Source organism: Oncorhynchus gorbuscha, linkage group LG01, assembly GCF_021184085.1.
Source record: "Oncorhynchus gorbuscha isolate QuinsamMale2020 ecotype Even-year linkage group LG01, OgorEven_v1.0, whole genome shotgun sequence".
NCBI classification, from domain to species: domain Eukaryota; kingdom Metazoa; phylum Chordata; class Actinopteri; order Salmoniformes; family Salmonidae; genus Oncorhynchus; species Oncorhynchus gorbuscha.
The window spans coordinates 5,372,461-5,398,640 of record NC_060173.1 but is presented as its reverse complement, the minus strand read 5'-3'; the positions used below and the strand labels follow the sequence as shown (position 1 = coordinate 5,398,640).

General features: G+C 44.8%; 1 protein-coding gene across 1 annotated transcript in view; it reads right to left on the bottom strand.

The window, feature by feature from the left end:
• The window catches only part of LOC124031991 (protogenin A-like), a 66,999-nt gene that overhangs the window by 13,239 nt on the left and 27,580 nt on the right, over nt 1-26,180 (bottom strand). Inside the window, exons 11-12 of the mRNA XM_046343902.1 lie at nt 1,476-1,571; nt 679-865 (exon numbers count right to left, since the gene is read on the bottom strand). Of these exons, the coding sequence (XP_046199858.1) occupies nt 679-865; nt 1,476-1,571 (283 nt within the window). The remainder of the gene's footprint in view (nt 1-678; nt 866-1,475; nt 1,572-26,180) is intronic.

Here is a 26,180-nt window from a genome sequence, read left to right as displayed (position 1 = left end):
CCAGGATACAGGTATAAACATCATAAGTATCTTGTAGAAGGAGGAGGAAGGGGAGTGTTACTAAGGTAAACAATAGTATGTTTTGGTAGACAGAAGGGGCTGAAGAAGGGGCTGAAGAAGGGGCTGGTCAGAAGGGGCTGGTCAGAAGGGGCTGAAGAAGGGGCTGGTCAGAAGGGGCTGGTCAGAAGGGGCTCTTTGGTCAAAGGGGTGAATTGGTCATCAAATAGAAAAGGAGGACCAAGGCACTCTTCATATAATTCATTATTATAATTATTCAATATTATTGATTAATTATTCATTATTAATCATTATTATTAATCGATTAATATACTTATTATTGATTCATTATTTAAATCATTAATTAATACAATTATTAATTAACCGTTATTATAATTATTAACCATTATAATGATTCAGTATTATTTATTAATTATTTTAATTATTAATTATTATTGATTAATTATTAAAATAATTAATTAATAAAATGATTAATTATTATAGGTATTAGTTATTAGAATGATTAATTATTATAATTATGAATGATTATTTGTTATAATGATTAATGATTATATTTATTAATTATATGAAGAGTGCCTTGGTCCTCTTTTCTTATTGACGATCATAAGTATCTTGTAGATCACGAGCAGTTCTGTTGCAGAACATTGGTCATGAACTCACGTCTGTATGTAGCGTATGGCTGATGTGTTCATCAGGCCCACAGGTGTGCAGCGAGCTGTGTAGCTGACAGCCTTCCTAGAGGCGAAGGCAGGACGGCTCCAACGCAGGTACACCGTTGACGAGCTGTTAGCCACCGCACTCACATGGTCCGGGGCTGGAGGCTGGGCCACTGGGTGATCTCGTACAGCTACAAGACACACCCACACACAGATGGGAAAATAAACCATTTGTCACAAAAACAAAATAACATTTCCTGTAGAAAATGCGTGCGATTGCTTCAGATGTCGAAGAAGTATTTTGATGGTAGTGGGAGATGTGTTGAATAGTGGGAGATGTGTTGAATAGTGGGAGATGTGTTGAATAGTGGGAGATGTGTTGAATAGTGGGAGATGTGTTGAATAGTGGGAGATGTGTTGAATAGTGGGAGATCCTGTTGAATAGTGGGAGATGTGTTGAATAGTGGGAGATGTGTTGAATAGTGGGAGATGTGTTGAATAGTGGGAGATGTGTTGAATAGTGGGAGATGTGTTGAATAGTGGGAGATGTGTTGAATAGTGGGAGATGTGTTGAATAGTGGGAGATGTGTTGAATAGTGGGAGATGTGTTGAATAGTGGGAGATGTGTTGAATAGTGGGAGATCCTGTTGAATAGTGGGAGATGTGTTGAATAGTGGGAGATGTGTTGAATAGTGGGAGATGTGTTGAATAGTGGGAGATGTGTTGAATAGTGGGACATGTGTTGAATAGTGGGACATGTGTTGAATAGTGGGACATCCTGTAGTTTTTCTGTTTCCTTACACACACATCCTGGGGTGCTGAGTGTCTGGTCGGCCTGGTAACCATCTCCTACAAGGCTTAATGCCAACAGTTTCACATGGTACTTCCTCCTTGGGTCTGGAAAACAATAAATGGTAGATTAATAAATCATTTCTGTGGAAATATATATTATATTTTCTGTCTAACTGACCCACATTCGCGTTAAAAACATCAGTGCAAACAAAAGACACATCTGAAATGGCCATTCAGTCAAAACATAAGAAATAAGAATAAATAAATGAAATAAATGAAAAGTTAACAAAAGTTAGCTTTTTTTCAGTTAAAGTACTAGCCCCTATTAAAGTATTAGCCCCTACTCACACAGAGTTCAGTGTCTCCCCCCCCCCCCTTTTGCCCTCAGAACAGCCTTAATTCATCACGGCATGGACTCTACAAGGTGTCGAAAGTGTTCCACAGGGATGCTGGCCCATGTTGACTCCAATGATTCCCACAGTTGTGTCCAGTTGTCATGTTTTGTCTTAGATTGTCTTGTCATTTTGCTTTTCCCTCTGTTCGTTTTCCCCCTGCTGGTCTTTTTAGGTTCGTTCCCCTTTTTCTCTCTCTCTTCCTCTCTCTCTTCTCTCTATCGTTCCGTTCCTGCTCCCAGCTGTTCCTATTCCCCTAATCAATCATTTAGTCTTCCCACACCTGTTCCCTATCTTCTTCCCTGATTAGAGTCCCTATTTCTCCCCTTGTTTTCCGTTTCTGCCCTGTCGGATCCTTGTCTATTGTTCACCGTGCTGTGTCTGTGTATCGCCCTGTCGTGTCGTGTTTCCCTCAGATGCTGCGTGGTGAGCAGGTGTCTGAGTCTGCTACGTTCAAGTGCCTTCCCGAGGCAACCTGCAGTTCTTGATCGAGTCTCCAGTCTGTTCTCGTCATTACGAGTGGAATTATGCCTTATGATTGTAGATTTACTTTACTGGATTAAAGACTCTGTTTTCGCCAAGTCGCTTTTGGGTCCTCATTCACCTGCATAACAGAAGGATCCGACCAAAGAATGGACCCAGCGACTACAGACGCTCGTAACACTGCCGTCGAGATCCAAGGAGCCATGCTCGGCAGACACGAGCAGGAATTGTCTGCTGCTCGCCATGCCGTGGAGAACCTGGCCGCTCAGGTTTCCGACCTCTCTGGACAGTTCCAGAGTCTTCGTCTCGTGCCACCTGTTACTTCCTGGCCTGCCGAGCCTCCGGAACCTAGGGTTAATAACCCACCTTGCTACTCCGGGCAGCCCACGGAGTGCCGCTCCTTTCTCACCCAGTGTGATATTGTGTTCTCTCTCCAACCCAACACATACTCTAGCGAGAGAGCTCGGGTTGCTTACGTCATTTCACTCCTTACTGGCCGGGCTCGAGAGTGGGGCACAGCTATCTGGGAGGCAAGGGCTGATTGTTCAAACAATTACCAGAACTTTAAAGAGGAGATGATTCGGGTTTTTGACCGTTCAGTTTTTGGTAGGGAGGCTTCTAGGGCCCTGGCTTCCCTATGCCAAGGTGATCGATCCATAACGGATTACTCTATAGAGTTTCGCACTCTTGCTGCCTCTAGTGACTGGAACGAGCCGGCGCTGCTCGCTCGTTTTCTGGAGGGACTCCACGCAGTGGTCAAAGATGAGATTCTCTCTCGGGAGGTTCCTTCCAGTGTGGACTCTTTGATTGCTCTCGCCATCCGCATAGAACGACGGGTAGATCTTCGTCACCAAGCTCGTGGAAGAGAGCTCGCGTCAACGGTGTTTCCCTGCTCCGCATCGCAACCATCTCCCTCCTCTGGCTCTGAGACTGAGCCCATGCAGCTGGGAGGTATTCGCATCTCGACTAAGGAGAGGGAACGGAGGATCACCAACCGCCTGTGCCTCTATTGCGGATTTGATGGACATTTTGTCAATTCATGTCCAGTAAAGGCCAGAGCTCATCAGTAAGCGGAGGGCTACTGGTGAGCGCTACTACTCAGGTCTCTTCATCTAGATCCTGTACTACTATGTCGGTCCATCTACGCTGGACCGGTTCGGGTGCTACATGCAGTGCCTTGATTGACTCTGGGGCTGAGGGTTGTTTCATGGACGAAGCATGGGCTCGGAAACATGACATTCCTTTCAGACAGTTAGATAAGCCTACGCCCATGTTTGCCTTAGATGGTAGTCATCTTCCCAGTATCAGATTTGAGACACTACCTTTAACTCTCACAGTATCTGGTAACCACAGTGAGACTATTTCTTTTTTGATTTTTCGTTCACCTTTTACACCTGTTGTTTTGGGTCATCCCTGGCTAGTATGTCATAATCCTTCTATTAATTGGTCTAGTAATTCTATCCTATCCTGGAACGTTTCTTGTCATGTGAAGTGTTTAATGTCTGCCATCCCTCCCATTTCTTCTGTCCCCACTTCTCAGGAGGAACCTGACGATTTGACAGGAGTGCCGGAGGAATATCATGATCTGCGCACGGTCTTCAGTCGGTCCCGAGCCAACTCCCTTCCTCCTCACCGGTCGTATGATTGTAGTATTGATCTCCTTCCGGGGACCACTCCTCCTCGGGGTAGACTATACTCTCTGTCGGCTCCCGAACGTAAGGCTCTCGAGGATTATTTATCTGTGTCTCTTGACGCCGGTACCATAGTGCCTTCTTCCTCTCCGGCCGGGGCGGGGTTCTTTTTGTTAAGAAAAGGACGGTACTCTGCGCCCCTGCGTGATTATCGAGGGCTGAATGACATAACGGTTAAGAATCGTTATCCGCTTCCCCTTATGTCATCAGCCTTCGAGATTCTGCAGGGAGCCAGGTGCTTTACTAAGTTGGACCTTCGTAACGCTTACCATCTCGTGCGCATCAGAGAGGGGGACGAGTGGAAAACGGCGTTTAACACTCCGTTAGGGCATTTTGAGTACCGGGTTCTGCCGTTTGGTCTCGCCAATGCGCCAGCTGTTTTTCAGGCATTAGTTAATGATGTTCTGAGAGACATGCTGAACATCTTTGTTTTTGTCTATCTTGACGATATCCTGATTTTTTCACCGTCACTCGAGATTCATGTTCAGCACGTTCGACGTGTTCTACAGCGCCTTTTAGAGAATTGTCTCTACGTGAAGGCTGAGAAGTGCTCTTTTCATGTCTCCTCCGTTACTTTTCTCGGTTCCGTTATTTCCGCTGAAGGAATTCAGATGGATTCCGCTAAGGTCCAAGCTGTCAGTGATTGGCCCGTTCCAAGGTCACGTGTCGAGTTGCAGCGCTTTTTAGGTTTCGCTCATTTCTATCGGCGTTTCATTCGTAATTTCGGTCAAGTTGCTGCCCCTCTCACAGCTCTTACTTCTGTCAAGACGTGTTTTAAGTGGTCCGGTTCCGCCCAGGGAGCTTTTGATCTTCTAAAAGAACGTTTTACGTCCGCTCCTATCCTCGTTACTCCTGACGTCACTAGACAATTCATTGTCGAGGTTGACGCTTCAGAGGTAGGCGTGGGAGCCATTCTATCCCAGCGCTTCCAGTCTGACGATAAGGTTCATCCTTGCGCTTATTTTTCTCATCGCCTGTCGCCATCTGAACGCAACTATGATGTGGGTAACCGCGAACTGCTCGCCATCCGCTTAGCCCTAGGCGAATGGCGACAGTGGTTGGAGGGGGCGACCGTTCCTTTTGTCGTTTGGACAGACCATAAGAACCTTGAGTACATCCGTTCTGCCAAACGACTTAATGCCCGTCAAGCTCGTTGGGCGTTGTTTTTCGCTCGTTTCGAGTTTGTGATTTCTTACCGTCCGGGTAGCAAAAACACCAAGCCTGATGCCTTATCCCGTCTGTTTAGTTCTTCTGTGGCTTCTACTGATCCCGAGGGGATTCTTCCTTATGGGCGTGTTGTCGGGTTGACAGTCTGGGGAATTGAAAGACAGGTTAAGCAAGCACTCACGCACACTGCGTCGCCGCGCGCTTGTCCTAGTAACCTCCTTTTCGTTCCTGTTTCCACTCGTCTGGCTGTTCTTCAGTGGGCTCACTCTGCCAAGTTAGCTGGTCATCCCGGTGTTCGAGGCACTCTTGCGTCTATTCGCCAGCGCTTTTGGTGGCCGACTCAGGAGCGTGACACGCGCCGTTTCGTGGCTGCTTGTTCGGACTGCGCGCAGACTAAGTCGGGTAACTCTCCTCCTGCCGGTCGTCTCAGACCGCTCCCCATTCCTTCTCGACCATGGTCTCACATCGCCCTAGACTTCATTACCGGTCTGCCTTTGTCTGCGGGGAAGACTGTGATTCTTACGGTTGTCGATAGGTTCTCTAAGGCGGCACATTTCATTCCCCTCGCTAAACTTCCTTCCGCTAAGGAGACGGCACAAATCATCATCGAGAATGTGTTCAGAATTCATGGCCTCCCGTTAGACGCCGTTTCAGACAGAGGCCCGCAATTCACGTCACAGTTTTGGAGGGAGTTCTGTCGTTTGATTGGTGCGTCCGTCAGTCTCTCTTCCGGGTTTCATCCCCAGTCTAACGGTCAAGCAGAGAGGGCCAATCAGACGATTGGTCGCATACTACGCAGCCTTTCTTTCAGAAACCCTGCGTCTTGGGCAGAACAGCTCCCTGGGCAGAATACGCTCACAACTCGCTTCCTTCGTCTGCTACCGGGTTATCTCCGTTTCAGAGTAGTCTGGGTTACCAGCCTCCTCTGTTCTCATCCCAGCTTGCCGAGTCCAGCGTTCCCTCCGCTCAAGCGTTTGTCCAACGTTGTGAGCGCACCTGGAGGAGGGTGAGGTCTGCACTTTGCCGTTACAGGGCACAGACTGTGAGAGCCGCCAATAAACGTAGGATTAAGAGTCCAAGGTATTGTTGCGGCCAGAGAGTGTGGCTTTCCACTCGCAACCTTCCTCTTACAACAGCTTCTCGTAAGTTGACTCCGCGGTTCATTGGTCCGTTCCGTGTCTCCCAGGTCGTCAATCCTGTCGCTGTGCGACTGCTTCTTCCGCGACATCTTCGTCGCGTCCATCCTGTCTTCCATGTCTCCTGTGTCAAGCCCTTTCTTCGCACCCCCGTTCGTCTTCCCTCCCCCCTCCCGTCCTTGTCGAGAGCGCACCTATTTACAAGGTACGTAGGATCATGGACATGCGTTCTCGGGGACGGGGTCACCAATACTTAGTGGATTGGGAGGGTTACGGTCCTGAGGAGAGGAGTTGGGTTCCGTCTCGGGACGTGCTGGACCGTTCACTTATTGATGATTTCCTCCGTTGCCGCCAGGATTCCTCCTCGAGTGCGCCAGGAGGCGCTCGGTGAGTGGGGGGGGTACTGTCATGTTTTGTCTTAGATTGTCTTGTCATTTTGCTTTTCCCTCTGTTCGTTTTCCCCCTGCTGGTCTTTTTAGGTTCGTTCCCCTTTTTCTCTCTCTCTTCCTCTCTCTCTTCTCTCTATCGTTCCGCTCCTGCTCCCAGCTGTTCCTATTCCCCTAATCAATCATTTAGTCTTCCCACACCTGTTCCCTATCTTCTTCCCTGATTAGAGTCCCTATTTCTCCCCTTGTTTTCCGTTTCTGCCCTGTCGGATCCTTGTCTATTGTTCACCGTGCTGTGTCTATGTATCGCCCTGTCGTGTCGTGTTTCCCTCAGATGCTGCGTGGTGAGCAGGTGTCTGAGTCTGCTACGTTCAAGTGCCTTCCCGAGGCAACCTGCAGTTCTTGATCGAGTCTCCAGTCTGTTCTCGTCATTACGAGTGGAATTATGCCTTGTGATTGTAGATTTACTTTACTGGATTAAAGACTCTGTTTTCGCCAAGTCGCTTTTGGGTCCTCATTCACCTGCATAACACCAGTTGTCTGGATGTCCTTTGGGTGGTGGACCAGTCTTGATACACAGGGGAAACTGATGAGCGTGAAAAACCCAGAAGCGTTGCAGTTCTTGACACAAACTGGTGCGCCTGGCACCTACTATTGCGCTTGCTAGATACTTAATGCTAAAATTATTCTATTTACATATTATAGTCGATTTTGACACTAGAATCAATGTTTCTGACTCATATGCCGATGCCAGATCGGCCGTTTTCAAAATGAGAAGTTGATTTTTAGGGCCAATCGCTCTTTAAAAATGGTGCAATTCAATTCAGTGTCTTTCACTTGAAAACGCACCACACGCTAACCATCTCCTAAATCATGACCTATTTTAGGGGACCGTTAAGGATTTGTTTTATATCTTGGTGTGAAAGGTTAGGTTCTGGGTATTGACAAGTGGAAAGGGGAGGGGTGTGTGTGTGTGTGTGTGTCCAGGCCTGTTGTTGTGGTGATGGGGGGATGAGACCAGGAGGCTTGGTGGGAGTCCTGGGGTGCGGGGGCTGGGGTGCGGGGGCCAGAGGCAGCATTCAGCTGCGACAAGGGGGGGGGGGGGGGTTGACTAGGGTCAGGGGTCAGGCCAAGATAGAACAGAAGGAATCTGGGCTTCAGGACTGTGGGAGAGGAGAGAGTAGACCACTCTATGACATTTGAAATGTCTTTATTCTTTTGGAACGTCTGTGAGTGTAATGTTTACTGTTCATTATTATTGTTTATTTCACTTTATATATTATCTACCTCACTTGCTTTGGCAATGTTAACACATGTTTCCCATGCCAATAAAGCCCCTTGAATTGAATTGAGTAGAGGAGGGGAGGAGCCCCCTTTGTTTCCCCTTGTCGGGACCTTCTGTTCCTCCTGGCCGCCCCTCCAGCCTTCTATCTACCCTCCTCCTGGCCGCCCCTCCAGCCTTCTATCTACCCTCCACCTGGCCGCCCCTCCAGCCTTCTATCTACCCTCCACCTGGCCGCCCCTCCAGCCTTCTATCTACCCTCCTCCTGGCCGCCCCTCCAGCCTTCTATCTACCCTCCTCCTGGCCGCCCCTCCAGCCTTCTATCTACCCTCCACCTGGCCGCCCCTCCAGCCTTCTATCTACCCTCCTCCTGGCCGCCCCTCCAGCCTTCTATCTACCCTCCACCTGGCCGCCCCTCCAGCCTTCTATCTACCCTCCACCTGGCCGCCCCTCCAGCCTTCTATCTACCCTCCACCTGACCGCCCCTCCAGCCTTCTATCTACCCTCCACCTGACCGCCCCTCCAGCCTTCTATCTACCCTCCTCCTGGCCGCCCCTCCAGCCTTCTATCTACCCTCCTCCTGGCCGCCCCTCCAGCCTTCTATCTACCCTCCTCCTGGCCGCCCCTCCAGCCTTCTATCTCCCCTCCACCTTGGACAGATATAGTATATACCATAGAAAGGGCTGTCCACTCAAATGACCCTTTCAATTTGGACACATATACACTGAGGGTACGAAACATTAAGAACACCTGCTCTCTCCATGACACAGACTGACCTGGTGAATACAGGTGAAAGCTCTGATTGCTTATTGATGTCACTTGTTAAATCCACTTCAGTCAGTGTAGGTGAAAGGGAGGAGACGGGTTAAAGTAGGATTTTTAAGCCCTGAGACATTTTTTATTTTTTACCTTTATTTAACCAGGCAAGTCAGTTAAGAACAAATTCTTATTTTCAATGACGGTCTAGGAACAGTGGGTTAACTGCCTGTTCAGGGGCAGAACAACAGATTTGTACCTTGTCAGTTCAGGGATTTGAACTTGTAACATTTCGGGTACTAGTCCAACGCTCTAACCACTAGGCTACCCTGCCACCCCTCCACTCTAACCACTAGGCTACCCTGCCACCCCTCCACTCTAACCACTAGGCTATCTGCCACCCCTCCACTCTAACCACTAGGCTACCCTGCCGTCCCTCCACTCTAACCACTAGACTACCCTGCCGTCCCTCCACTCTAACCACTAGGCTACCTGCCGCCTCTCCACTCTAACCACTAGGCTACCCTGCCACCCCTCCACTCTAACCACTAGGCTACCCTGCCGCCCCTCCACTCTAACCACTAGGCTACCTGCCGCCCCTCCACTCTAACCACTAGGCTACCCTGCCGCCCCTCCACTCTAACCACTAGGCTACCCTGCCACCCCTCCACTCTAACCACTAGGCTACCTGCCTCCCCTCCACTCTAACCACTAGGCTACCCTGCCACCCCTCCACTCTAACCACTAGGCTACCCTGCCACCCCTCCACTCTAACCACTAGGCTACCCTGCCGCCCCTCCACTCTAACCACTAGGCTACCCTGCCACCCCTCCACTCTAACCACTAGGCTACCCTGCCACCCCTCCACTCTAACCACTAGGCTACCCTGCCTCCCCTCCACTCTAACCACTAGGCTACCCTGCCACCCCTCCACTCTAACCACTAGGCTACCCTGCCACCCCTCCACTCTAACCACTAGGCTACCCTGCCACCCCTCCACTCTAACCACTAGGCTACCCTGCCGCCCCTCCACTCTAACCACTAGGCTACCCTGCCACCCCTCCACTCTAACCACTAGGCTACCCTGCCACCCCTCCACTCTAACCACTAGGCTACCCTGCCTCCCCTCCACTCTAACCACTAGGCTACCCTGCCACCCCTCCACTCTAACCACTAGGCTACCCTGCCACCCCTCCACTCTAACCACTAGGCTACCCTGCCACCCCATACACATGGATTGTGTATGTGTGCCATTCAGAGGGTGAATGGGCAACACAAAATATGTAAGTGCCTTTGAACGGGGTATGGTAGTAGGTGACAGGTGCACTGGTTTTGAATGTGTCAAGAACTGCAACCCTGCTGGGTTTTTCACGCTCAACAGTTTCCCGTGTGTATCAAGAACGGTCCATCACCCAAAGGACATCCAGCCAACTTGACACAACTGTGGGAAGCATTGGGATCGACATGGGCCAGCATCCCTGTGGAACGCCTTCGACACCTTGTAAAGTCCATGCCCTGACGAATTGAGGCTGTTCTGAGGGCAAAGAGGGAGGGGGTCAACTTCAATATTAAGAAGGTGTTCCTAATGTTTTGTACACTCAGTGTATCGAGAGGGTGTACTGACTGGACAGCCCCTGTCTTTACCCTTCAACTTGGAGGCATATATAGAAAGCATTGTCCACCCTACTGCCACTATCTTACCCTTCAACATATAGGCTAACTTCCTTCTAGATGAATCTATAAACTTCCTTCTAGATAAATCTATAAACGTCCTTCTAGATAAATCTATGAACTTCCTTCTAGATAAATCTATAAACGTCCTTTTATATAAATCTATAAACTTCCTTCTATATGAATCTATAAACTTCCTTCTAGATAAATCTATAAACTTCATTCTAGATAAATCTATAAACTTCCTTCAAGATACATCTATAAACTTCATTCTAGATAAATCTATAAACGTCCTTCTAGATGATCTATAAATGTCCTTCTAGATGAATCTATAAACTTCCTTCTAGATAAATCTATGAACTTCCTTCTAGATGAATCTATAAACTTCCTCCTAGATAAATCTATAAACTTCCTTCTAGATAAATCTATAAACGTCCTTCTATATAAATCTATAAACATCCCTCTAGATAAATATATAAAAAACTTCCTTCAGGATAAATCTATAAACTTCCTTCTAGATAAATCTATAAACTTCCTAGATAAATCTATAAACTTCCTTCAAGATAAATCTATAAACGTCCTCCTAGATAAATCTATAAACTTCCTAGATAAATCTATAAACTTCCTTCAAGATAAATCTATAAACGTCCTCCTAGATAAATCTATAAACTTCCTTCTAGATAAATCTATAAACTTCCTTCTAGATAAATCTATAAACGTCCTTCTATATAAATCTATAAACATCCCTCTAGATAAATATATAAAAAACTTCCTTCAGGATAAATCTATAAACTTCCTTCTAGATAAATCTATAAACTTCCTAGATAAATCTATAAACTTCCTTCAAGATAAATCTATAAACGTCCTTCTAGATAAATCTATAAACTTCCTTCTAGATACATCTATAAACTTCCTTCTAGATAAATCTATAAACTTCATTCTAGATAAATCTATAAACTTCCTTCAAGATACATCTATAAACTTCATTCTAGATAAATCTATAAACGTCCTTCTAGATGATCTATAAATGTCCTTCTAGATGAATCTATAAACTTCCTTCTAGATAAATCTATGAACTTCCTTCTAGATGAATCTATAAACTTCCTCCTAGATAAATCTATAAACTTCCTTCTAGATAAATCTATAAACGTCCTTCTATATAAATCTATAAACATCCCTCTAGATAAATATATAAAAAACTTCCTTCAGGATAAATCTATAAACTTCCTTCTAGATAAATCTATAAACTTCCTAGATAAATATATAAACTTCCTTCAAGATAAATCTATAAACGTCCTCCTAGATAAATCTATAAACGTCCTCCTAGATAAATCTATAAACTTCCTAGATAAATCTATAAACTTCCTTCAAGATAAATCTATAAACGTCCTCCTAGATAAATCTATAAACTTCCTTCTAGATAAATCTATAAACTTCCTTCTAGATAAATCTATAAACGTCCTTCTATATAAATCTATAAACATCCCTCTAGATAAATATATAAAAAACTTCCTTCAGGATAAATCTATAAACTTCCTTCTAGATAAATCTATAAACTTCCTAGATAAATCTATAAACTTCCTTCAAGATAAATCTATAAACGTCCTTCTAGATAAATCTATAAACTTCCTTCTAGATACATCTATAAACTTCCTTCTAGATAAATCTATAAACTTACTTCTAGATGAATCTATAAACGTCCTTCTAGATAAATCTTTAAACTTCCTTCTAGATAAATCTATAAACTTCCTTCTAGATAAATCTATAAACTTCCTTCTAGATGAATCTATAAACGTCCTAGATAAATCTATAAATGTCCTTCTAGATAAATCTATAAACATCCTTCTAGATAAATCTATAAACTTCCTTCTATATAAATCTATAAACTTCCTTCTATATGAATCTATAAACATCCTTCTAGATAAATCTATAAACGTCCTAGATGAATCTATAAACTTCCTTCAAGATAAATCTATAAACGTCCTAGATGAATCTATAAACTTCCTTCAAGATAAATCTATAAACTTCCTTCTAGATAAATCTATAAACTTCCTTCTAGATAAATCTATAAACGTCCTTCTAGATGAATCTATAAACATCCTTCTAGATGAATCTATAAACTTCCTTCTAGATAAATCTATAAACTTCCTTCTAGATGAATCTATAAACGTCCTAGATAAATCTATAAATGTCCTTCTAGATAAATCTATAAACATCCTTCTAGATAAATCTATAAACTTCCTTCTATATAAATCTATAAACTTCCTTCTATATGAATCTATAAACATCCTTCTAGATAAATATATAAAATAAACTTCCTTCAGGATAAATCTATAAACTTCCTTCTAGATAAATATATAAACTTCCGTCTAGATACATCTATACACTTCCTTCTAGATAAATCTATAAACTTCCTTCTAGATAAATCTATTAACTTCCTTCTAGATAAATCTATTAACTTCCTTCTAGATAAATATATAAACTTCCGTCTAGATACATCTATACACTTCCTTCTAGATACATCTATACACTTCCTTCTAGATAAATCTATACTCTTCCTTCTAGATAAATCTATTAACTTACTTCCAGATAAACCCTTTAACTGTTAAAAGCCTAGATCGAGATCTAATCTAATGTATCAGACGGGGGCGGCAGGTAGAGAGACTTACAGCAGTGAGTCATTTAGCAGACTCTCTTATCCAAAGAGCCACTACAGTAGTGAGTCTTTTAGCAGACTCTCTGATCCACTACAGCAGTGAGTCTTTTAGCAGACTCTCTGATCCACTACAGTAGTGAGTCTTTTAGCAGACTCTCTGATCCACTACAGCAGTGAGTCTTTTAGCAGACTCTCTGATCCACTACAGTAGTGAGTCTTTTAGCAGACTCTCTGATCCACTACAGTAGTGAGTCTTTTAGCAGACTCTCTGATCCACTACAGTAGTGAGTCTTTTAGCAGACTCTCTGATCCACTACAGCAGTGAGTCTTTTAGCAGACTCTCTGATCCACTACAGTAGTGAGTCTTTTAGCAGACTCTCTGATCCACTACAGCAGTGAGTCTTTTAGCAGACTCTCTGATCCACTACAGCAGTGAGTCATTTAGCAGACTCTCTTATCCAGAGAGCCACTACAGCAGTGAGTCATTTAGCAGACTCTCTTATCCAGAGAGCCACTACAGTAGTGAGTCTTTTAGCAGACTCTCTGATCCACTACAGCAGTGAGTCTTTTAGCAGACTCTCTGATCCACTACAGTAGTGAGTCTTTTAGCAGACTCTCTGATCCACTACAGCAGTGAGTCTTTTAGCAGACTCTCTGATCCACTACAGTAGTGAGTCTTTTAGCAGACTCTCTGATCCACTACAGCAGTGAGTCTTTTAGCAGACTCTCTGATCCACTACAGTAGTGAGTCTTTTAGCAGACTCTCTGATCCACTACAGCAGTGAGTCTTTTAGCAGACTCTCTGATCCACTACAGTAGTGAGTCTTTTAGCAGACTCTCTGATCCACTACAGCAGTGAGTCTTTTAGCAGACTCTCTGATCCACTACAGTAGTGAGTCTTTTAGCAGACTCTCTGATCCACTACAGTAGTGAGTCTTTTAGCAGACTCTCTGATCCACTACAGTAGTGAGTCTTTTAGCAGACTCTCTGATCCACTACAGCAGTGAGTCTTTTAGCAGACTCTCTGATCCACTACAGTAGTGAGTCTTTTAGCAGACTCTCTGATCCACTACAGTAGTGAGTCATTTAGCAGACTCTCTGATCCACTACAGTAGTGAGTCTTTTAGCAGACTCTCCGATCCACTACAGCAGTGAGTCATTTAGCAGACTCTCTTATCCAGAGCCACTACAGTAGTGAGTCATTTAGCAGACTCTCTTATCCAGAGCCACTACAGTAGTGAGTCATTTAGCAGACTCTTATCCAGAGAGACTTACAGTAGTGAGTCATTTAACAGACTCTCTTATCCAGAGCCACTACAGTAGTGAGTCATTTAGCAGACTCTCTAATCCAGAGTCACTACAGTAGTGAGTCATTTAACAGACTCTCTGATCCAGAGCCACTACAGTAGTGAGTCATTTAACAGACTCTCTAATCCAGAGTCACTACAGTAGTGAGTCATTTAGCAGACTCTCTGATCCAGAGTCACTACAGTAGTGAGTCATTTAACAGACTCTCTTATCCAGAGCCACTACAGTAGTGAGTCATTTAGCAGACTCTTATCCAGAGAGACTTACAGTAGTGAGTCATTTAACAGACTCTCTTATCCAGAGCCACTACAGTAGTGAGTCATTTAACAGACTCTCTAATCCAGAGTCACTACAGTAGTGAGTCATTTAACAGACTCTCTGATCCAGAGCCACTACAGTAGTGAGTCATTTAACAGACTCTCTAATCCAGAGTCACTACAGTAGTGAGTCATTTAACAGACTCTCTGATCCAGAGCCACTACAGTAGTGAGTCATTTAACAGACTCTCTTATCCAGAGACACTACAGTAGTGAGTGCATACATTTTCATACTGGTCCCCCGTGGGAATCGAACCCACAACCCTCGGACATCACAGAGGCCATTGTGAAATAGCGGACAGACAGTGCAATTCTCTAATCCAAGTCCACTGTCTCAAGACCATAGGTCATAGGTCCTTTGTCCGTCTAGCTCTGGCCAGTCCCAGGGGGCCGTGGGGTGTGGTGGTAACCTCACCCCATCCTGCTGGAGATCGAGTGGTAGTCAAGGTGTTGGGGGGGAGGAGCTCTGGCCCAGTGGCTATAGTACAATAGCCAGGGATAACGTATGCAAGCCAAGATCCATGGGAAATGGTGGTGGGAAGAACCTCTGGGCCCCGACCTCTGGGCCCCGACCTCTGGGCCCCGACCTCTGGGCCCCGACCTCTGGGCCCTGACCTCTGGGCCCTGACCTCTGGGCCCTGACCTCTGGGCCCTGACCTCTGACCCCCTTGGAGGCTTTGCTGCTCACACAATGCTGGGAGGGGGAATGGAGAGCCACTGGGGAGGGGACTGGACAGTGACTAGAGTAAACTGGTCCCAGGTCTGTGTGTGCCGTCTTCACAACTCACACGGTCATCGTGATGCCAGAAGTGACAATGACCACAAAGAGTCGGTAAGACAGCACGAACAGGACCAGGACAGAGATGGAGAGGGGGCTGGGGAGGAGAGGGGGCTGGGGAGGAGAGGGGGCTGGGGAGGAGAGGGGGCTGGGGAGGAGAGGGGGCTGGGGAGGAGAGGGGGCTGGGGAGGAGAGGGGGGGGGGGAGAGGGGGAGGAGAGGGGGCTGGGGAGGAGAGGGGGGCTGGGGAGGAGAGGGGGCTGGGGAGGAGAGCGGGGGAGGAGAGGGGGGGGGGGGGCTGGGGAGGAGAGGGGCGTCTGTTTTGGAAACAAGGGTCAGGCCGTACTGATGTTTTATAACTACACAGGTAGCCAAAAACTCCCCAGGCTACTGTTGTTTCATTCTGTGTCCTAAAGCTGGAGTTCTATACCCACCTATACCCAATATATACCCTATCTACACTTACACCCACCTATACCCTCCTATACCCAATCTATATCTATACCCACCTATACCCAATCTATACTTATACCCACCTTTACCCAATCTATATCTATACCCACCTATACCCAATCTATGTCGATACCCGCCTATACCCAATCTACACTGACACCCACCTATACCCAATCTATACTTACACCCACGTATACCCAATCTATACCCAATTTACACTTATACCCACCTATACCCAATCTATGTCTATACCCGCCTATACCCAATCTACACTTACACCCACCTATACCCACCTTTACCCAATCTATATCTATACCCACCTATACCCAATCTATGTCTATACCCGCCTATACCCAATCTACACTTACACCCACCTATACCCACCTATACCCACCTTTACCCAATCTATATCTATACCCACCTATACCCAATCTATGTCTATACCCGCCTATACCCAATCTACACTTACACCCACCTATACCCAATCTGTGTTTATACCCAATCTATACTTACATCCACCTATACCCAATCCTTACTTATACACAATCTATATCTATACCCAATCTATGTCTATATACAATCTATATCTATACCCACCTATACTCAATCTATACTTACACCCACCTATACCCAATCTATGTCTATACCCAATCTATATCTATACCCGCCTATACCCAATCTATACTTATAACCAGCTATACCCAATCTATATCTATACCCAATATATATCTATACCCGCCTATACCCAATCTATACTTATAACCAGCTATACCCAATCTATATATATACCCAATCTATACTTATACCCACCTGTACCCAATCTATACCTGTGCCCAATCTATACATATACCCACCTGTACCCAATCTATACCTATACTCAAGCTATACCTCTACCCAATCTATACATATACCCACCTATACCCAATCTATACATATACCCACCTATACTCAATCTATACCTATACCTGCCTATACCCTCCTGTACCCAATCTATACCTATACCCAATCTATACCCACCTGTACCCAATCTATACCTATACCCACCTGTACCCAATCTATACCTATACCCAATCTATACTTATACCCACCTATACCCAATCTATATCTATAACCACCTATACCCAATCTATATCTATAACCACCTATACCCAGTCTATACCTATACCCAATCTATACCTGCCTATACCCAATCTATACCTATACCCAATCTATATCTATACCCACCCATACCCTATCTATACCTATACCCAATCTATACCCATACCCAATCTATATCTATACCCAATCTATATCTATAACCACCTATACCCAATCTATATCTATACCCACCTATACCCAATCTATACCTGCCTATACCCAATCTATATCTATATAGGTATAGATTTGGTATAGGCGGGTATAAATTTAGATAGATTTACAGGTGGGTATAGGCAGGTATAGATATAGATTGGGTACAGGTGGGTATAGATTGGGTACAGGTGGGTATAGGCAGGTATAGGTATAGATTGGGTACAGGTGGGTATAGATTGGGTATAGGTGGGTGTTAGAGCCGATTTGGACATATTTGTATAAAAGACCGAACATATGGAGCTCCATGTATATTTGTGTAAATATATTAAATATGAATGTAAATGATGAAATATTAGGTACGTACCTTTATGATTTATATTTACCTGATTGAGATATATTAATTTGTTGTTAGTGTAACTCGGACATTTGACCCTCCCTCTTGCCTGTTCATTGTATTGTGGTAAGTGTGTTAGGATAAAGGCAGGAAGTTGGGCCTTCGGGAGAGGGAGTCCTTGCTAGACGCGGGAGCGGTATAGTTTTTTGACCATACAGACATACAGACATACGGACAGGTCATAATATGTATTTTCCATATCAAGTATTCTATGCTTTAAGTTGATTGGCGACTCATTTATTTGTTAGATATAAGAAGAATAAACATTTTTGTTGCACCATATCCCTGGATGTCATTGAATGTTTGGCCGTTTGGAAACCTCGACTGTGGACTGTATGCGTACCAAACAACCCCGCTTCAGGCTTGGGCAGTGGCTATGGTAAAGACGAAAGGAAGCCACTACAATCAAGTCAAAAAACTCCGCGAAGGATTACTATCGGAAGGAAATCTCCGGTTCGGACACACGCTGGATATTGTTCTATTTGTAATTGCATTCGGATCGTAAGGACAGCTCGCTTGGAAGGATTTGAACTCCTAGAATTCACCAGCCGTGAGTAACCACTGCGAATGAATGAGCTGCCCTGTTCAATGCGATCGTTTGATCATGCATATTCGATCGTTTGATCATGCATATTATGGAAGCGCAAATGTGCTTTTAATTGGAATGTTTGATAAACTTGGGAATGGAATTCAAAACACAGCGTTGTGAAAACAATTAAGAAGTTTAAGTTTGGGAAACACTGAGATCCTACGCACAATGTAGCCTAATCTTATGTCTAATATTTGGCCTAACGTGGAAATGCAATGCATCAACGCAACAAATTGCAATCTAAGGATCTGAAGATACTGCGTGTTTAAACTTCATTAAAGGGACAACTTATAATGGGATGAAATGTTTAAAACGCATCTAAAATGCCGAACTTGCACATGTTCAATTCAAATGGGTCAATATGCTGAAATGGAGGACTGTGTTCTAAAGCATTAAAGGAGGTCTAAAGGGGCATTACGTTTAACAATCAAAAACCAACAACTGTGTCATTGTAAATTGAGTGAACTAAAAGTGAATGATGGAGGATGAAATCCCAAATAAGACTCCACTGGAGAGGGCAGAGGAGCATCTAAATTCACTCTATGCAGCCCGGAGAGGCAAACTTGGAGTGTGTACACGCAAAATGAATGAAATAAAAGCCCTTCTTGTTGATGGAGGAAACATTGAAACTGTGGATGAGAGTCTTGAAGCATTCCATGCTGTTCTCAATGACTTTAAGAATGCTCATGATTCTGTGCTAGAGCTGGTCACAGAGGAGGAACACGAACAGGAGAGCATTAACTATTATCAACCAAGAATGAGAACTTATGAACATTTCCTGAAAGAGGTGGAAATATGGAAAAAAGCTGAAATCGAGCCACAAACGCTCATTGAACCACACGACAGCATTTCCAATGTGTCAAAAACATCAAGTAAAACAAAGTCTTCTAAAACTGCTTCCTCAGTGTCCTCTGCACGCCTAAAAGCTGAGGCAGAACGAGCAGCTCTACTAGCTCGCCAAGCATCATTACAGGACAAGCATGCATTGGAACTGGAGAAAGCTCAACTGGAACAACAGAAAGCTCAACTGGAACAACAGAAAGCTCAACTGAATGTTAGGATGGAAAAAATGGCACTGGAAACGGACATAGCAGCATATAATGCCAAACTGAAGGTCCTGGAGAGTGTTGAGTCAACTTCTCAATCCCATTCTGTGGCAGCCCATTTTCTAAGCCAAGAAGATGGAATGAACTCTTATTATGAGAACCAGGAACCCGAGGTCTATAAGGAACCTGAACCATCACCTGTTGCATTTTCTGCATTAGGTGCAGTTCCAAAGACCCCACTACAAAGAGTTTTACAACAACCGACCACAAAGCCATCAAAACCTATTCAGAAAACAGTCATAAACCACACCCTTCAGCAGCCAACATCGAGGTCTAGCAATCAACACAGAATCAACACTGCGGGTATCAGCCATAATACCAGCCATGATAACCTCACTACTGTCATGCAAAGGCAGAATGAAATTGCTGACCTCCTTGTACTACAGCACAAACAGGCCACACTCCCTGTTAGGGAGATACCCATGTTTGACGGTGATCCTCTAAACTTTAGGCCATTTATGCGTGCATTTGAGCATGGAATAGAAGATAAGACAAGCAGTCACCAGGATAGGCTCTATTACCTGGAACAGTACACCTCTGGTCAGCCCAAGGACCTGGTCCGTAGTTGTCTGCATATGGAAGCCAGAAGAGGCTATGCAGAGACCAAGAGGTTGTTAAAGGAACACTTTGGCAATGAAATCAACGTCACCACTGCTTATATGGAAAAAGCTTGGAACTGGATACACATCAAACCGGATGATGGAAAGGGACTGGGTGGCTATGCACTCTATCTTAGAGGATGCTGTAACGCAGGGGTGTCAAAGTCAAATGGACGGAGGGCCAAATAAAAAATTTAGCTACAAGCCGAGGGCCGGACTGTTCGAATGTTCATTGAAAATTTTTTAAATGACGCATATAGTCTAGTGAACCTAATTGAACCTACTGAAAACCTAACAAATATATTCCAATATGATCAGATAAATAAAGCAATATTTTCTTATGGCTCTGTCAGTAATCTTTAATTTTCAACAGACACAAAAGAGAAATTTCCTTTATATAAAAATCCCCATAACATGAACATTAAATGAAAGAAACCGGTATTCAAGGCACCATCAGTAGCCTATATTTTCTATTTTAGCAAAAGTGGGCTAAATTTACTTCAAAGAAAAAAACAATAATAGCAATTTTCTAGGGCCTCATCCACTCAACTGAAATATTTTAAAAATATAATTGGATTGAAATACAATAAAATAAAGTGCAAAAATCTATTAATCAAAAACAACACTTTGTTTAAGGAGAAGTAACATGCAGTGAAAACAAATATTAAACTTTAACTTTTAAACTTGAACTGAGTAAAAACTCTAAATATGTGATTGCACAGTAATGTTCACTTGTTTGAGGTTGAGGGTGATACTTGGTGGTGTCCCATCTTTTCCACAAGTTCATCCCGGGGTAAGGCTCTGAGCTGAGGAAATCCTCAGAATTGAGTGGAGGTGTTCAGCAGTTCGACTTCTGTGTGATGTTTTGTTCAAGTTCATCAAAGAAAACAGTTGTTCACACAGGTATGTGCTGCCAAACATAGACAACGTTTGAGCAGCCTGGATGCGCAGCTGGGGCATTGTGTCGGGGAGGAAACGGGCGAACTCCGCAGCACCCACTGCCGCATATTTTGCCCTCAGTGCATCATTGCATTGGAGGTCAATCAACTCCATTTGGAGGTTTGGTGGTGAGCTTTCCACGAGCAGTTCCAACCTGCTTTTTTGTGCTTCAAAGTCAGCAAATCGGCGTCGAAAGTCAGCGGCAAGCATACCTATTTTATCAGCCAACTGTGCGCTCGGGAACGCACTGGTAGAGAGCTTCTCTTTCATGGTCTGGCAGCTGGGAAAGTGGCTCAAATTTTCTTTCCGCATCTGCGTCTCCCACAGAGTCAGTTTGGTTTTAAATGCCTTCACTGTACTGTACATATCAGAGATGACACGATCCCGACCCTGCAGCTGCAAGTTCATTGCATTCAGATGACTCGTAATGTCACACAGAAAAGCCATTTCACACAGAAACATTTCGTCTCGGAGTTGTGTTGTGTCTTTCCCTTTGCTGTCCAAGAACAGACAAATCTCCTCACGAAGCTCGAAACATCTTTGAAGCACCTTTCCCTGGCTTAGCCATCGCACCTCTGTGTGATAAGGCAAATCACCATGCTCCGTTTCTAACTCCGTCAGAAATGCCTTGAACTGGCGGTGATTCAAACCTTTGGCTCTGATAAAGTTAACTGTGCGCGTGATGATGCTCATTACATGCTCCATTTTCAAGGCTTTATGCACAACGCTTCCTGGTGTATGATACAATGATAAGCTGTCAGCTCACCTGTCGCGTTTTCCTCTTGCATCTTTTCCCGTATCTTTGCCACCAGTCCGCTCCTGTGTCCACACATCGCAGGTGCTCCGTCGGTTGTCAAACCCACAAGTTTTTCCCAAGGCAGCTCCATCTCATTTACACATCTTGACACCTCTTCATACAAATCATGCCCCGTAGTTGTGCCATGCATAGGACGTAAAGCCAAAAACTCCTCTGTCACGCTTAGGCTGGAGTCCACTCCGCGGATGAAAATTGACAACTGGGCAATGTCAGAAATGTCGGTGCTCTCATCCACAGCCAAGGAATATGCAATGAAATCTTTTCCCTTTTTCACAAGCTGCTCTTTTAGATTGATGGACAACTGGTCTACTCTCTCGGCAATGGTGTTTCTGCTCAGACTCACATTTAAAAAGAGTTGCCTTTTTTCTGGGTGTCACAAACTTTAATCATGCAGTTTTTGATGAAATCCCCCTCCGTAAATGGCCAGGCTGATTTAGCGATCTCTTCTGCCAAAATAAAACTGGCCTTGACAGCAGCCTGGCCTTGTGATTTGGCTTTTTGAACAGAGCCTGTCGAGATTTGAGGCCTCGTTTTAATTCCTCTGCCTTTTGTAGCCTTTGTTCCATGTCCATATTCTTGTTTTTGTCCGCGTGTTTCGTTTCATAATGTCGTCTCAGATTATACTCTTTCAGTACCGCCACACTTTCTCCACACAGAAGACACACAGGTTTTCCAGCTACCTCCGTGAACAAATACTCCGACTCCCACCTTGTTTGAAACCCCGGTTCTCAGTGTCCACCTTCCGTTTTGCCATTTTTGATGGGTATCTGAAAGTTAATTTTACTGTGATGCTGACAACTGCTGTGCCAATAAATATTGAAATGAAGCAGCCTACTGCTCGGTGCCACCGTTGCATTGTGGGAAATGTAGTATTGGTGCGTGTAAAAGATCTGCGGGCTGCCGGCTTGCTGCGGTCTGCGGGCCGGTTCTAATAATAAATCAAGATCATCCCAGGGGCCGTAAAAAACCTTCTCGCGGGCCGGATGTGGCCCGCGGGCCTTGACTCTGACATATGTGCTGTAACGCTATGCAAGACCTACAGAACATGGAAGAGCTTAATCTTCCCTCCAACATAAAGTTGATCATGTCAAAACTTCCCTACAAACTAAGGGAAAAATGGAGGTCTACGGCATGTGATATTTTAGAGAGAAGCCACCTGAGGGCCCAGTTCAGTGACCTTGTGACGTTCATGGAAAAACAGGCCAAAATACTGCAGGATCCGTTGTACGGAGATATCCAAGATCCCCTGACCAACAAAAGGTTTTTTAAAACCAAAACAGAAGCTGACTTTAAACAGCAGTTCAAGTCCAAGAGTAGGGGAAGCAGCTTTGCCACTGCAGTAGATGTAGTGGCAGATTGTGACTCGGAAAAACCTCTAAAAGAACAAACATTCAAAGTCAAGAAACCAGGCGCCTACCCTTCTGATGCTCCCAGTATCTCATGTGTATTTTGCACTGGTGAGCATTTCCTGGTCGACTGCCAACTGTAAATGCTCCAAAGGCAATGGAACCCTGGAAAATCATAAATAGCCAAGGCAACGGACCGTATGCAGTGAAAACTCTCTTTGGATGGGTGATGAACGGTCCTCTTAACAATTGTACCATGGCAGAAGAATCTGGGCATCCTACGGTGATGGCCAATCGTATCTCAATTGCCGACCTGGGGGTTCTTCTTGTAAATCAGTACAACCATGACTTCCCTGAGAGAGGGTATGAAGAGAAAAGTGAGATGTCAGCTGAGGATCGTAGGTTTATGGAGATCGTATCAAGCTCCATAACCCTCAAAGACCATCACTACTACTTACCGTTGCCCTTTCGCAAAACAGATGTAGTCCTGCCAAACAATCGTGACATGGCAAAGCAGCGGGCTCTAAATATTATCAGGAAATTCAAGAAGGACAAAGGTTACGCTGCAGAGTACAAAGGCTTCATGGAAGAGATGATAACAAAAGGTTACGCCGAGAAGGTTACCACAAGAACAGCTCCTCAGAGAGAAAGGCAAGGTATGGTACATACCACACCATGGCGTTCACCATAAGCGCAAAGGAACGATACGAGTAGTGTTTGACTGTTCATCATCCTATAAAGGTATATCTCTTAACAGTGAACTCCTTCAAGGCCCTGACCTGGCAAACACGCTTATAGGAGTCTTGCTAAGATTTCGGCAAGAGCACATTGCCATGATGGCAGACATCGAAGGAATGTTCCATCAAGTACGTGTCCATGAAGATTACTTAGACTTCCTGCGATTCCTATGGTGGCCGGATGGTGATACTAACAAAAGATTGGAGGAGTACAGAATGACGGTACATCTTTTTGGTGCTATATCCTCTCCAAGTTGTGCAAACTTTGCACTGCGAAGGACTGCAGAAGACAACTGTGAGAGGTACGATGAAGAGGTAATTCAAACAGTCAAGTCCAACTTCTATGTTGATGACTGCCTCAAGTCAGTGGCCACAGAAGAACAAGCCATAGCTCTCACGAAAAACCTCAGGGATGTGTGCTCTCAGGGTGGGTTCAAATTGACCAAGCGGGTCAGCAACAGCCGCACTGTGCTGGCTTCTATCCCTGATGAACACAAAGCCAAGCAGATAAAAGAACTGGACCTGGACAGAGAAAAGCTGCCTGTTGAAAGAGCACTTGGAATCCGATGGAACATTGAAAGTGATGCATTTACCTTCCGAGTCACTGTCAAGAACAGACCCCTTACAAGAAGAGGTATTCTCTCAACTGTCAGCTCTATTTATGATCCATTAGGTTTCCTCGCCCCATTTGTATTAAAGGCAAAGCAAATTCTTCAAGTGCTCTGCAAGCTGAAGTGTGGATGGGACGAAGTCATCCCTGAAGAACACTCTATTTCATGGCAGAGATGGCTCTCAGAGCTGGACCAGCTCTCCAGATTCCAGATAGACAGGTGTATGATGCCTGAGAACTTTGGTCAAGTCAAGACTGCACAGCTGCATCACTTCGGTGATGCAAGTGAACAAGGTTATGGCACGGCAAGTTACCTTAGGTTCACAAACGGTATGGAAAAGGTTCACATTGCATTCATACTGGGGAAATCAAGGGTGACTCCACTCAAGCAGATGACAATCCCCAGACTGGAACTTGCTGCAGCAACATTGGCAGTGCGAGTGGACAGGATGTTAAGGTTGGAGCTCCAGATTGAACTTGAGGAGTCAACTTTTTGGACGGACAGCCAGTCTGTGCTAAAATACATCCGCAATGATACCAAGAGATTCCATACCTTTGTGGCTAATAGGGTTGCTATGATCCGTGACCTATCGAAAGCAAAACAGTGGAGGTATTTGAACTCCAAACACAACCCAGCCGATGATGCCTCAAGAGGATTACATGTTGAAATGTTCCTGAACTCAAAGAGATGGCGTAAAGGACCAGAATTCCTGGAGAAAACAGAAACTCAATGGCCGAAAGTCCCCGAGGAGATTGGCTCCATCCCTCCGGATGATCCAGAGGTGAGAAAAGACGTAATCATAAACCATACAAGTGTGGAAGAAAAGAGTCCAACCAGCAAACTGATTGAGTACTATTCAACATGGAACAGCTTGAAGAAAGCAGTTGCCTGGATGCTGAAACTGAAGAAACGTCTTCTACAGTTAAGCCAGAAAAGGAAAATTCTCACTCAAACCGATCCAAGATCAGATCAGAGTCTGACAAACTCACTGAAGGAACAAATTGACAAGTTCAAACTGACGTTTGGAAAAGAAAGTCTGTCTGTGGTCGACCTAGATGAAGCAGAAAAGGTCATCATCCGATTTGAACAACGACAGCACTTTAAACAAGAAATTGCACTAGTTGTGAAAGGAAAACAATGTGCCAAGAGAAGTGGCTCAATCTGTAAGCTTGATCCAATTGTTGACAATGGGATTCTGAGAGTAGGAGGAAGGTTAAGCAAAGCTGCTATGCCTACGGAACTAAAGAATCCTATGATCCTGCCCAAAGACTCTTACATCTCTAGACTGATCTTACTCCACATCCATGAGCAGGTTGGCCACTCTGGGAGAGGTCACATGCTTTCTAGACTTCGCCAGCGATATTGGATACCCTGTGCCAACTCTTTAGCAAGGAAGATCCTTAAGAGCTGTGTCTTTTGCAGGCGGATGCAAGCTAGAGCTGGAGAACAGAAGATGGCCGACCTTCCACAAGATCGGGTGTCACCTGATTTGCCGCCTTTCACCCATGTGGGCATAGATTACTTCGGCCCCATAGAGGTGAAGCGAGGCCGCGTTCATGTGAAGCGTTATGGTGTGATCTTTACTTGCCTCGTGAGTCGAGCTGTCCATCTAGAAGTTGCTAGTTATCTGGATACTGATTCCTGCATCAATGCCCTGCGCAGGTTCATCTGCTGAAGGGGCCCAGTAACAAGTATCAGAACAGACAATGGCACCAACTTTGTTGGAACACACAGAGAGCTAGGAGAAGCTATGAAAGAGCTGGATCACAACAAGATTCAAAAAGAATTACTGAAGGAAGGAGTGACATGGT